Source organism: Macrosteles quadrilineatus, unplaced genomic scaffold, assembly GCF_028750875.1.
Source record: "Macrosteles quadrilineatus isolate MER2022 unplaced genomic scaffold, UCM_ALF_1.0 Scaffold_2__2_contigs__length_208266976, whole genome shotgun sequence".
Taxonomy (NCBI): domain Eukaryota; kingdom Metazoa; phylum Arthropoda; class Insecta; order Hemiptera; family Cicadellidae; genus Macrosteles; species Macrosteles quadrilineatus.
In genome coordinates, this window is record NW_026542595.1 from 139,712,621 (window position 1) to 139,727,385 (window position 14,765).

At 36.6% G+C, this 14,765-nt stretch overlaps 1 protein-coding gene across 2 annotated transcripts in view; it reads right to left on the reverse strand.

Moving 5' to 3' along the window:
- Positions 1–14,765, reverse strand: part of LOC128985874 (mucin-5AC-like) — a 78,185-nt gene that overhangs the window by 10,515 nt on the left and 52,905 nt on the right. For both annotated transcript variants that reach the window (XM_054405827.1, XM_054405828.1), the window contains exons 2-3: positions 13,039–13,138; positions 6,800–6,842 (exon numbers count right to left, since the gene is read on the reverse strand). In XM_054405827.1, coding sequence (XP_054261802.1) covers positions 6,800–6,842; positions 13,039–13,129 — 134 coding nt within the window. In that variant the 5' untranslated portion in view covers positions 13,130–13,138. The remainder of the gene's footprint in view (positions 1–6,799; positions 6,843–13,038; positions 13,139–14,765) is intronic.

Genomic DNA, 14,765 nt, shown 5'->3' on the forward strand with positions numbered 1-14,765 from the left:
TGTTAGACATGAAAGAAGGATTTTGGCATCTTAGGCTAAGTGAAAGTAGTGCATTGTTAACTACCTTCCATACTCCTTTTGGTAGGTATTATTTTAATGTTTTGCCTTATGGCCTGTGCTCAGCACCAGAGATCTTTCAAAAGCATTGTAAAGAAATATTTGGGGATATTTCAGGATGTGAAATATATTTTGATGATCTTATTATTTTTGCTAAAGATGAAAATGAACATGACATGATCTTGAAAAAAGTACTTGACCGAGCTAGGGAAAAAAATGTTAAGTTTAATCTGTCTAAGTTCCAGTACAAAGTCCCTGAGGTTAAGTTCTTAGGTCAATTAGTCTCAAGTGATGGCATTAGGCCTAATCCAGAACATGTGAGAGCTATTGTCAAAATGGAAAGACCCCAAAACAAGAAAGAATTGTTAAGATTTTTAGGTATGACTAAGTATTTGTCACAGTATATTCCTAACCTATCGACTTTGTCAGCACCTTTGCGCAACTTAACTAAAAATGATACTGATTGGCAATGGTACCCAGAACATGAGAAATCATTTTGTGAGTTAAAGAGTAAGTTAGTCTCTGCCCCAGCATTAGCTATTTTTAATAGTTCTAAACCAGTAACCCTTCAGGTTGACGCATCAAAAGATGGCCTCGGAGCATGCTTGCTTCAAAATGGTCACCCTATAGGCTTTGCATCAAGATCATTAACTGATACAGAGACCCGTTATGCTCAAATCGAGAAAGAATTACTTCCTATTGTCTTTGGCTTTGAACGTTTTCATCAGTTAACGTATGGTAGGCTAGTTACCGTACAGACTGATCACAAACCATTAGTTTCTATAGTTGAAAAAGATCTTTGTAAAGTGTCAGCTAGGTTACAACGTTTATTGTTAAGACTTTTGAAGTATCAGTTTAAACTCGTGTATGTACCTGGTAAATTGATGTTTATGGCCGATACATTGTCTCGGTCTTATTTGAAAGACCCTGTTACTGATGATCCAGAATTTTCTTTTGTTGTACATACTATTAGTAAATATGTGGCTATGTCTGAACAAAGGAAACAAGAATTTATTAAAGCCATTGATGAAGATGAAACTATGACTATGTTAAAAAAATATCACTTATTAGGTTGGCCCAAGTTCAAAAATGCGTGTCCTAAAAATGTACAGTTTTATTTCAATCTTAAACATGATATTAACTATGAAGGTGGTTTATTGTTTCTTAATGACAAAGTAATAGTGCCAACTAAACTTAGATTGAGTATGTTGAAGAAAATCCATGAAAGCCACCTAGGTGTAGAAAAGTGTAAAATTCTTGCCAGACAAGTGTTGTACTGGCCTAATATGTCTACAGATATAGAGGATTTTGTTCTAAAGTGTCAAACTTGTGAAAAGTTTAGGAGAAGTAATGTTAAGGAACCTATGTTAAGTCATCCTGTTCCATCAAGGCCATGGGAAAGAATAAGTGCTGATATCTTACAATTTGGTAATAATGATTATTTGGTTGTTGCAGACTCATACAGTAGATGGTTTGAATTGTGCTTGTTAAATGGTAAAACAGCAAAAAATGTAATAGATGTACTTAAACCGATTTTTGCTAGATTTGGCTCACCAGATGTTTTAGTATCTGATAACATGCCTTTTGGAAGTGTCGTGTTTAGAGAATTTGCGGATGAATGGAATTTTAAACTGGTTACTATAAGTCCTTTGTACTCTCAGTCAAATGGCCTTGCTGAAAAATTTGTCTCAGTAGCTAAGAATATGTTGAGGAAATGTAATGACTCTAAGAAAGACATTAATGTAGCTCTAATGTTGTACAGGAATACTCCCTTAAAAGATACAAAACTGTCACCTGCACAAATAATGTTAGGTCGGGTAGTCAAAACAACATTACCAACTGCTAGTTCTGTGTTAAAACCTATTCGTGTAAACAGTAAAGAGATTAAATCAAAGTTAGAAAGTCACAAAAAAGTTGTAAAAGCTTATTATGATAGAGGATCACATAAGTTACCTCCCTTTCAAAAAGGTGATAATGTTATGGTAAAATCAGGAAAGGTTTGGGAACCAGGATTAATTATAAGAAAACACCAGACACCAAGATCCTATATAGTTAAGTCTAGTAATGGTAATGAACTAAGAAGAAATAGGGTATTTTTGAGAAAATCCTTTAACAAATTCCCTTTAGTCTCAAGTGATGATCCAATGACTCAGTTGTATGATGAAACTGATAGGCCTATTGTTCCACCTAGGTTAACTCCTGCCTCAACACCTAACCAAACTAGCTTGACTCCTGTTGCAACCCCTAACCCATCTCAATCCCGAACAAGGTTTGGAAGAGTAATTAAAAAACCAATAAGGTTTGAAGACTAATTTTGTTTTGTAAATATTGTGTGTTCAATTTTGTTTTCATGAACTCTCAATCCTTATTTTTAGGGGGGAGATGTTATATACATAGACTATATATAATATTTTACCATTGTAGGCCTATGTAAGACTACTCTGTAGGCCTATGTAAAACTACTCTAAGCTAAGCTCATGTGACTTCTTCTTGTTCACTAAGACTTCCGTGTCATCTCCATAATGTAGCTTTGTGCTCTGTAGTCTGTTGATTTTATTATCAAACTAAATCTTTTAAATTTACTTTGTGTAGTTATTATTTAGAAGCCCAAGAAGAACTAAGAGTGTTAATTTTTGTTTATTAGATATTTCAATTGCTAGATTAACCTAGAAGTCCACTTTGTATCCTCGAACATGACGTGCAGGGCTACCACCAGAACAGAGCCAAATAACACGTAATTTCACGACCAAAGTTTCACGACCATCGCGGGTTTTTTCACGACCAATCCAGCCTTATGGATTATAGTGTGTTTGGTCGTGATAATAACTTTAATATAATTGTAAATTGAACAGTTTAGTTCAATTGAAACACATATTTTTATTATAACTAACAGTATAATTGATAGATTGTTTAGAAAGATTTAGATTATTCCAGACAATTCACGACCGTAACGCTTGTCCCTGACCATCACGTTTATGATTTCTATCATAAAAATTTCAAAAATTAAAATATCGTCATATTACAATGTTTTATACACAAAAGAAGCACACCTCTATACAAACATAACGATTTTTCGGATCTCAGGTAAGTTTTTTCGGAGTTATACAAACTTAAAAAGATTTTATTGGCTTGTTTTCAATTTTTTGAGTTTTTTTATTTTTTTCTAGAAAGACCAATTATACCAGAAGCTCAGGGACCTTTTTATTGTATAATGGTCATAAAAGTAAATTAGTTTATAGCAAAACATAGTTATAAAAATAATATTAACCATTTTTAATATTCATTTAAACGTCCGTTATGGTCGTGACAGGATTTTGTGTTTTTCCACTAAAGATGCTCTTTAAAAAAAAAAACTACCAAAGATATTGCGTTACCATGGACATTTTATGAAACTTCAAATGTTAATGAAATAAAAATAATAATAAAAGTTTTGAAAAAAGGGGGAAAAATTTGCAAAGTGCTTTTCCTGAAAACGTACGTTTTTAAATTTTCACTCTTATATTGTCCTACCAAAATCCCTAAACCCTCAATCTTTTGACGTATTGACGGGGGCGTCTTTTTTTGTGGGGGGGGGGATTTCCCTGGTTCCTGGGCTAGAGAAAAAAATATGCTGTACTAGCTAATATACAAATATTTTCTCATGTCAAATCCTAAAAAGCACGGCAGACAAAAAAAATATGCCTATTCTTCAACAGTAATTCGAAAGAAAAATATTTTTTTGTTTCTCAGTAGCACATTCAAATTAACTGTGTTTAAATTATTTTATTGATAATCAAATTGTATTTGCTTTTAAGTAGGTACTTAAATACTTGTGTTTTATTTCAAAACCAAAGTCTAAATATTGTATAAGAGAATTTGGTCATAAATCTAATAAAAAAAAATAATATTAATACACCATGGAACTATTAATCACGTTTCTTAGATGACTAACCAACATATCATTATGTTTCTGTCTGTTGTCAATAATTTTTAATTTAATTAATTTTCTGTCTAAATTTAAATACTTTTTACTCATAATTTTGTTTTTATTCTAAGTGCTTTTGACAATTAAAATAAGCTTAAACGCCTTTTTTTATTTCAAAAGTGTAAAATTTCCCCAGACTTCTCCCCCCCTGTTTGCTGGGGAGTATTCCGTAACCCCCAGTGTTTGCCCCCCCCCCAAGGTTTTAGTGAAATGACGTCACTGTGTGTTGAAAATTGAAATAAGTATTTGCACAGATAGTTTTGTTGAAATTATAACTTCAAAATGACTGAAACACATTATTTGAAGGGACACCTACTATGTCAGACCGTCAGACATATCCTATCTCCAACTGATATCCTGCAAACATATTATTTTTCACACAAAAAATATAAGTGAATTTGTGTTCTAGCAATTGTTATTAGGTGAGAATGAAAAAGATTTTCTATACCGGTATATAATATATACATTTCAACATTATTTACACATGAAAATAGATAAGTTTGTAACTGATTTTGTATCAATATTTCTTATTTTAATGAAAAATGTATATGGTTCAGAAACGTAAGGTATTCAGATGTAAACTCGCCCAAAAAATGAATATTGAAAACAAATGCAATTGCTAAAGTAACATCGTTTTGCAGCATTTTGATTATGATTTCATCTTATTAATCCTATACGGTATGCAATCATGACTGAAAGTACTGAGAGAATATATTTGTTAAGGCACTGGCATGATTTTTGAACTAACTATATTCATGTAATGATTCTCATAATAGCCCGATGTTTCTCAGGAAATCATCCAGGTCCATACCGGACCTGAGACTTCTCTCAAACCTAAGAGTTGGTTCTGTAAACCTGTACCGAGGCCTGTAATCAACTCTCCTGAGGTTGTTAGACCGTCGTCCGAACCAGTACGAGGGGAAGAGCCAAGGAAGGACTAGAGCCGCCACTCCCAGACCAGAGGCAAGGAGAATGGACATCGGGGCAAACAGGAAAGACCAGAAGGATAAACTAATGGGGTTGAAAATTGTCAAAGAAGCGAAGAAAGCACCTATCTGTTCCAAAAGAGTCATTGAACCCCCAGATGGTTTTTTGGTAGTGGTCGCAACAGTTGAGGAATCAGGGATATCATTCAGGGGAAAATCTTGGATGGTTGGGGGCTCTATTTGACCATCCCCGTTTACATTGTGGACAGGGGAGTTCAGGTTGATTATGCAGTCCTTGTTTTCGAGGGAATTTGTGATTGTCTGGACGTTGAACAATTGGACAGGCGCACATTCTGATCCACCGACACCTGCGGCTCCTCCAATACCACCAATACCACCTGCAGCAGGAACTATAGGAGGGATGATAGGGATGGGAACTAAACCTCCTCCACCACCACTACCACCACCCCCTCCTCCTCCAGGGTAAGGGTCAGCCTGTGGGGGTGGAGCTGACGGGGTGTCTTCTGGAGAAGCTAGGATCAAAATGGAAGGTGGTGGTTTCCCAGAAGATACTGTGACAGGGTTGAGAGGTGACCCTTGGGTGGCAACAATGTATATAGGAGGAGGAGTCGGTCTGTTGGGTTTATCATGTTGAGGAGGTTCAGGGGAAGGGCCTGGAACAGGGGTTTCATCCCCCAAAATTACTTCTGGTTCCGGATAAACATCTTCAGGCTCAGGGAAAGGAACGTGGGAACTCCAAGGAGGTTCTGGTTCAGGTTCTGGTTCTGGTTCTGGTTCAGGATCATGGACAGATGATTGAATTACCACTGAAGTGTATGGGTAATGCGGCATTGGAGTGGGATGATGAGGTGGATTGAATGTGCTCGGTTTGTAATGGTAAACTGGTTTTGAGGTAGGTTCTGCAGAGGGGTAATGATGGTTAGGTTTAGGAGGGGGTTCAGGAGAAGGTCTAGGATAATGGTAAGTTGGTCTTGGAAACGGCTCAGGGGATGGAGATGGAACTTGAGGTTCTGGATGAGGATCATGATAGCTGGGAGGTTTGGGTAGAAGTTCATCAGGAGTGTCTTGTACTAGGATCACAGTTGGTTTTTTGTGCCACGTTGTAGGTTTGTGATAATGGTCAGGATCTGGAGTGTGGGACAAAATTAGATCATCAAGGGATACTGATTCCCATTTTGAATCTATTGGATCTTTGTTTAACATGGGCGCAACAATTTTTACCAAGGTGCCACTATTTTCCGGAGGGAAACTTAAATCAGGCAAAGAGTTACTGACAAAGTTGTGAACCAAATCATGAGTAACTACGTTTGTTTTATCCAAATCGTCGTGCGTCGCAGGAGATAAAGACACAGGAACCCATGTCTTTTCTGGGTCAACCTGAGCCTCTACTTTTACAGGAGACTGTATTATTTTCCGCCCCGGACGTAAAACAGAACGCCTCCTTCGCCTTTGTCTCAACGACCTAGATTTAAAATACCCCTTTAAATATATGTTCTTATTTAAAACGAGATTTCGAAGATCACCTAACGGGATTTTACGACTCAAAGACGAGTCATTACCTCTGAGAGATTTTTTATTGTCATAATTGAGTTTGAAATTGTCTAAATACTTAACCATATTGTTGAAAGCTTCTTTTACACTATCGTCTCTCCCACTCAAACCAAGTATGGATGAAATTATACATGTCAAACGGTTCTCTAAGCTATCTACATTTCTATATTTGAGTCCCCCGAAACATTCCCTGAGCCTTAGACTGTGGGTTTGAGAAGGTTTAGCGTTAGCCTGCTGTAAGCTTGACTCCCCAAATGTAAGATTAGGTCCGTGTGTATACCTGTTGACTCTGTGTCCAGTGATGGGTCGCCACGACTCAGAATCTGAAACAAAACAATAAGTTTAATTATTTAACAAGTCAAAAGAATAATTTGTATTCTATGTAGTGTTGTCAGCCTCAATTTGGAGCTGTCTGGCTGCTCTTTTTCTTTGTCTTGGTAGAAGCTCACAGACAATAACGATTCATCAGGTCACTGGACTTAGAGAGCCTTTGATACATTAAAAGCTAAACAGTGATCAAGAAGAAGTCCTTGAGATTAGGTATCAATAGTCTGTCATATTTTACCTAAGCTATTTTATCTTATCCTCACAATAACCTTTTTAACACATCATTCCTATAAACACCTCAATCGTCCTCATTGCCTTATTAACATGATACAAATTCATAATATGTTAACGGCCTAAAATCAAATTGCAGTTAGGTCCATAATTTATGATGCTCAGTATAGAACCTTCAAGGAGCGAGCTAGCGAACTGGTCAAGTGGTTAGAGCGCTGGACTTTCGTCCCCGAGTTCCCAGGTTAAAATCCCACCAATTTGGCAGCATCTAAGTGATACTATGCCGCAAACCCTAGGTATAGCCTGAAGTAATGTGAACAACAATGTAAAGAACTACTGAGTTGTTTATATCATAAAACAATCCCGGGCTCGTGCCTTGAGGACAAAAAAAGTTAAAAACCTTCAGGACGCCATTTCAGATAAAAAGTACGGTATTAAAAGTATTAAAGAACATTTAAACCAGTGAGCACAGAATAGCAAACATCCATCTTTCTACAAAACAACAAACTTCGGATTAAATACCCCCGCTGCAGCAAACCTGCCGACTAAGCGAATTCCCATTTGCCTGGTTTGATTTTCAAACTTATCTATAAGTATAAAAGAGGATGTTTGTATATATATTTGTTTGTTTGTTTGGCAGTGATAAACTCAGACACCGCTGAACCGATTGCCACGAAACTTGGTACATACGTGTAGAATGTCATGGAATAGGTTTATACACCATCAATTTTGTGATCCGTCCAATCGGCTCCGCCCCAGTGGCTCTGGAGTTTCCCATGTTAACCATTATGAGAAATGGAATTAATGAATCTTAACAGCTGTTTCAATTAAACAAGTTGGTTCTGTTCTATGATGTTCAATAGCATTAAAGTTACAAGGATTACCAACAGGGTGCAGCACTATTATTTATTTTACATTTATGACAACAGCTAATTTGCAACCAAAAGGTGAGTGAGCGTAGCGAACGAACTTCAACCTGGAGGCGAGTTAGCGTAGCGAACGAGCTAACCTGAAGGCAAGTGAGCGTAGCGAACGAGCTAACCTGAAGGCAAGTGAGCGCAGCGAACGAGCTCCAACCTAAAGGTGAGTGAGCGTAGCGAACAAGCTCCAACCTAAAGGTGAGTGAGCGTAGCGAACGAACTTCAACCAGGACGTGATTGAGCCATGCGAACGAGATCATCTTGAAAATTAAGAAGTTAAACGGGGCAAAGCCCGCGGGATTATAAATAGTCAAAGGCAAGACAACGTCTGCCGGGTTCAGCTAGTATATTAAAAAAAATTAGTTTTTCTTTTCCGAGTTCGTTTGGCTTTTCTATCTGATCGATTTCCATGATTGAGGGCTCAAATTGAAGGTATGTATGCACAGATTGAGACTCGCCATCAAGCATTGGCGTATATTTATCTATAGTCCCACTCGGTGTATACGTAAACGATTTTTGCTTCCCATGTATTTTTTATGTGAGTTAAATTTGGGTTTTCTTTGCCGAGTTCGTTTGGCTCTTCTACCCGACCGATTTTCATGATTTAGGTCTTAAATGGAAGGCATGCACGCCAAGCTTTCACATAAAGCATCGGCAAATATTTACCTACAGTTTTATTCGACCAAAACACATAATTTGATTTATTTTCTAATTCTTACTTCAATTTAAGATATACCTTCACCAGTTATAATTTTATATTCCTATATATTTTAGTCTAAGAACCTTGAGTGAAATACTGGCTTTCATTGAGGCTATTAGTTATTCCAATCGGACGAGTTTCAAGCAAACGCAAGGTACCAATATAAAAATTATTTTTCAAAAGTTTTTTATATGATAAAAAATCAGTAGCGCCAGTATTGTTCATGTTTTTCTATATGTTTTAGACTCAAAATAATCAGTAAAAATTAGGCTTTAATTTACTTACTGCTTAGGCTTTAGATACTGTATTACTCAATAAAAAATCATAAATTTGATTATTTCTCAGAAGTTATATTTATTTTAGTGCTGCGGAGCAGCATGGTTCCTCTAGTTAATATATTAAATTAGCATTTATGTTTAACGAGTACCTAGGTTTGCTGCTGCAGGGAAACTAATAAAGTGTGTTTTTTATTAAAATATCAATAGCTTAGTATGGAATAAATAAATCTCCCAAGTTTGATCAAAATATATCCATAACACAAGCCAACTACAACATTTTACAATATTCTCCATAAGAATAACATGGTAATTTTAAATTAAAATTTTTTTCAAATCTTCTCCATAACCAATCACCGTAGAAAAACACTTTGATATACTAAATTATTTGTTTTTTAAGCTCTTTAAAAAAGGTCTGGAGTAAAATTGAAAAATTTTGTGTTTTAAGGGTAAAACGAGAAAACCGCATTTTTGCCCCATAAAACCCCCCGTTAAACACAGTTCCTTTGAGGCCTCTGGGGACATCAAAATGAAAAAGTAAATCGGTCACGGGCCTAGGTCTTACCATGAGACCTACGCTAATAGCTACCTACTTCCCTATTGGGAAATTCGCTAAAACCTGGCTCTATATATCGACTCAGCTTCTGTTAATTGAGCTAAAATAATCAATGTCGTATTACCAGTAAGAACATTCAATTAAACATTTCAGTTTCCAAAGTAAGTAGGCTATAACACCGAAATTCTAAAACAATCAAAGTATACCGAGTTATATTCCCGAAGTAACCAGCGTAACCCACAATCAAGACGAAATCCCAAGCAAACCCACTGCCTCTGACGTCAAGTTCAAGGGTAATGGACGAGCTGTGATGGGAGAATGTCGGGTTATTTACCCGGAAACCCGAACACAAAAGAGGTAAATTACAGTATTACAGAGATGGGAGCGCGTGAAAAGTAGGTCGGCAGTCGCGACAATGCACTTCGGAGGGATCCGGCTTAGCGTTCTCACAGAGCGCATGAAAATGGATGTGGAAATCTGGCAAATCTTCATGGTAACCCGTTATACAGTTTATAAATACCTAGTAGCCATGCCCTTGCTGCGCACCGAATGAACGCGGTACGGAATAAATGTTTGAAGCTACTGTAGAGAATTAATTTTAGTCACCATTGATTATAGAGAACACACGCAGTTTCTATAACCAATGGTGCCAGCGTACAACAGTTTGTATTTCATATTTTGGATCAGCTGTATGAGAGTTATTTTTTTATTTCTTTTTTGCTGTCACAAGATGAATAAAGTCATTAACTCTCATTTTCATGTGCAGTAAAAACTGTTCAAAAGAAAATAGTGTTGAAATTGTAACTTTCCTTTTGTTTCTATGGAAATTTATCAATAAAATGATCCTCTAAAATAACAACTCGGCAGCAAAGAGCAAATAGGACAGAAAGTCTAGACAATTTTCTCAAAGTTTCATGGCGATCAAGATCAAGGTGATTACAATGTCCCCTAATGTGATTTACATTGTATCAGTACTGTATTACAATAATATAATAGATTAAAGAGAGTAGGCCCTACTATTTAACCTGTGATTACATCTCCAAATACAAACAATTATATATCGTGGTACAATATTTACATTGTTTACATCGAACCATGGTTATTATTACCAACAGTGATGTTTTTTTTTTTTTAAATGCACTTCCCAAATCTCATTATACGACAAATATTTTATCAGAATGAGAAATCATAAATGCAACTTTGAATTAGACGAACACTGCCTTAATATCAGTTATACTATAAGCAACCCTGCTGCGATACAGTTGAGGAGGCAGTGGTTTGCACAGAGTGATTGGCAAACAGGTAAACAGCTGGTAATGACCTGGTCAGCGTAACCTTGGAAACAACTGTTACATAATCAGCTGATCTCAGCCGCCACTGCCATGGCCGGTCGTTGACGTTGATTTCATTCATGACTGCCAATCATGCGGTGTTTTTACACATGATTTTATACCGTAATTCAAAGGCCCTTAGAATATCAGACCGTAGATTAAATACTAATTTGTAGATTTATAATCCTTATGGGTCATCTGAAGACAATACTAAAGTTAGTTCCGACTTTGGTGTATTTAGAAAAGTTTCGTCTGCGTCCTGAGAAGATTCAGCCTTTTGTAGTAAAATGCTTCAACTATAGTGTTTCCTTCCTTCCATCAGGGCACATGTATTCTTATTTCCATTCCAATAAAATCTTTCATGTGCTGATGTGCTTATTAGTGTTCATGTCAGTTCCTCAGAGGCAAAATCAGTATGTCAAAAAAAGAAAACAGTATGTTGATCTCCAATGCCAATACTGTATCTAGATTTCCAAATGTTTAAACTGTTCCATGTGAATTAAACATGTCGCCTGTTCAAACCCTAAGAAATGTATAAACCTGAATTTAAAATACTGTACCCCCTAACAGGCTCAACAACCTGTTTAGGTACGTTTTTGACAAGGTATAAAGAATTATTTTTAATGTATAACCTTTAACAATTTTCATTAAGAAAAGATGAACTTACGATCATTTATAATACGGGGTATCTTTTTAGTGGAAAAGCACACTCAAAAGTAACCAAACACGAAACACACATCAAAATAGGCTTCTGATTAACAGTAGGAAAATTATACTTGCCGTATCCAAAGTCATTAGATGGAAGTGTAAATTGGTTCAATATTATAAAATAATTCTTATAATAAACCTAGCTGTCGTTTTTCATGGTGATCCAATAATTAAACCTGAATAGACATCTTACTTCATTGGATAGCTTCAGCTTAGTTTTAAATTTTAAAATCTAAAGTAACATTTGAGCTTCATGTGAACCTTAAAGATTACCGGTCCAATCCTTGGTTCAAACTAAACCCAACTTTAGTGTATCATTTTAAGTAGACTATTAACCTAGAAACAGTACCTAATGCTAATCCTCGGCTGATATTAACACTTTTTCATTTCACTTTCTTTTTAATCAACACCCAACCACGCACCCTAATGTATTGGACTTTAACAATAAATCAGACTCATGCAATTTTTTACGCCAAAAATTAACTTGCTCGAGTTCATACGAGCACTGCAGTGTCATTGTTTTTATTATAACATGGGAATATAATGCAATCTTAAGTGTATTTTTGTGTTAAAATATTAAAACTCAGCTGTAATTCGCAGACGAATCCTAGATAATCTTTTAACTCTAATCTTTCCAATCTTTCACTATATTAAACATCTTCCGTATCGGTCTATATATTTTACTCCTCGTATCATAAATTAAATTTCTCGAGTGCATGCGATGCATCTTTGGTCTCCTCGGTTGAGGCCAGATGCCGAGGCCATCGGAACCCCAGTCGCGCACACCAGATGGTAGTCACTTCCGTAGTCAATGACCGAGAGGTATTCCTTCGTATCCTTTCTTGAGCGTGACTGCAGACTATGGTAACCATACACCATCCGGTCTTGGATAGCTAATGAGTGCGATACGTTCCGCAGAGTTTTACGGGAAATAGTACCATCACCATCTTCTTGTGCTCGCTCAGCCAAGCATTAGTACAAGGACTGCAAGGTCCAGTTTAGGGAAATGAAAAAGGTGCAATTTTTTTTAATATCAAATCAGAAACCTTTCGATTGCCAAGGGAGAACAATACCCACTTACACTTAACCAGCCATCTTTGACCAATGGTCCTTAAGTTCAGCTGCTGCCATTGTCCAGTATAATTTCTTTAAAGACAAACGCTTAAGGAACAACAGGGTCCAGTATACTGTTTTAAACCATCAAATTACTACACACTTTTGGGTAGCGAATCGAAACCCGTTTTATTACTGAAAAAGCAATACAATCACTCAGCTACGGTATCTCGGACAAGTATTCATAAAATCAGGTTCCTTTGGCCAGGATTTTTTTCCAAAAGCCCAGTGATTCTTGACACTTGGGTTTAGATCCAAGCCATCAAACGCTACTATTGGATGGTTTTGCGTACAGTATTTTCACTAAGGCACTATATCAAAATCAAAAGATATATTAATTTAATAAATAAATATTTACCTGAGCCGGGGCTGGGTCTAGCTTGACATTGCAGCACTAGGAGCGCCACACACACCCCCCAACCCCACCACGCATAAAGAACTGGCTTCATGCTACACTCCTGGAACAGAAGAAGAACCATAATTAGACACAGAAGATTTAACTTAATTCAGATACAACACTAAATTGAGCTGGTTCGATTTTTACTGCACCAGCATTTTAGAGATGAACAATATCCTCTATAATCCGCTCGATCTAGAAACAAATGTGCCTATTATAAAATTTTGCTGCAACACTAATGTTTTTTTTTTTACATTTTCCTAAAGTCCTACCTCAGCCAACTACTTGGCCAAGGACGTGAGGTCCAAGATGGCGGTTATCACATAGCGGTCCTCGGTCAAGGTCGTCGGTGACGTCACCAAGGTACAGGTTTGCAGTACAGTTATACGGATGCAAATACCGAAGGAAAATGAGATGAGTTTCATCATCCCACGACTCGTTGATCTGGTTACTAATTGGAAACTAGTTGCTAAGGATGAATGGACCCATTGGACAGTACAGCGTTTCAACATAGATAAAAGGAGTAGGCATGGTTTCAGTGGTAAATGAGCTTCAGTCAAACCTAGCGTCGATGTCTCTTCCTCAACATATTGGAGATCATAATTGTACTCTCTTCCAGTATAAATATAATTTGATATTGCTGTAAAACTCGGTAGGGAGTATTGTATAGTCAAACTTTAGGATAAATAGGTTGTTAAATCGTCTAGGACCCAATAATATCACACGGTATTTTGGCGTTCATGCATTTCAGTCGCCTTGATTTTATGGTGGAAACAACTTCTGCTGTACCTTCTATTCTACCTTATATTTTCAAATGTATGCAAGGATGACTTAAGTTATCTGAGGACCCAACAACCAATGGCGTTCAGCAACTTCAGTCAAACCCAGCGATGAAATCTCCACTTCACAAATATGGTTGAGGCAATTGTTTGCATCTTCTGTGTTCAACCCTCTAACTTCTGCCTTCTATACCTCTATTTAAAATTTTGTCTAATGGACCGTTTTCAAGTGATTGGTATTACAAACGTATGGATTAAAGTACTAGTCAACAATACTAAACCCGAGAAAATAAAAAAAACAATGCATCTTTAAAATAGCAGGTTTTTGTAGTTTAATTTAATTTAATGTGGTAAGCCTAGTTCTGATTCTTAGTAAAATTTTGCAAAAATCAAACATACTCTAAACAAAATACCTTATCCCTAAAATGCATTACCAGTGATCAAATCTATACACTCCATTAATCTCTTTGCAAAAATGCCATCCCTTACATGTTTACCAACATGATCTATAATGATTTACCGTACATTTCTCTCTGGTTTCCCAAGACAGACGACACTTTAGTTGTTCATTACATTATGTAACAGCTGTCCACTACACACTAGACCACCCTAGGACTGCCTGCTCATTACTTAAATCCTACATAGACGACATAATCTACCGAGAATCGTGTATCATGCGATACTTACACAACTGTTCCCCTTCGACTTTCAGTGCGGTTTGTTAGTAGGAATTTTAAAATTACAGTACTTAGATTCGAATAAGCCATAAATTCCTTAATAGATTCTGGAACAGCTGATTTGTTACATTGTTGAAAGTTCTGAATTGCTTTAACATAGGTACCTCAAATTGATATCCTACGATCCAAGCTATTTAAAGAAATTATAGTTAAACTTCTCGAACTTTGTGGT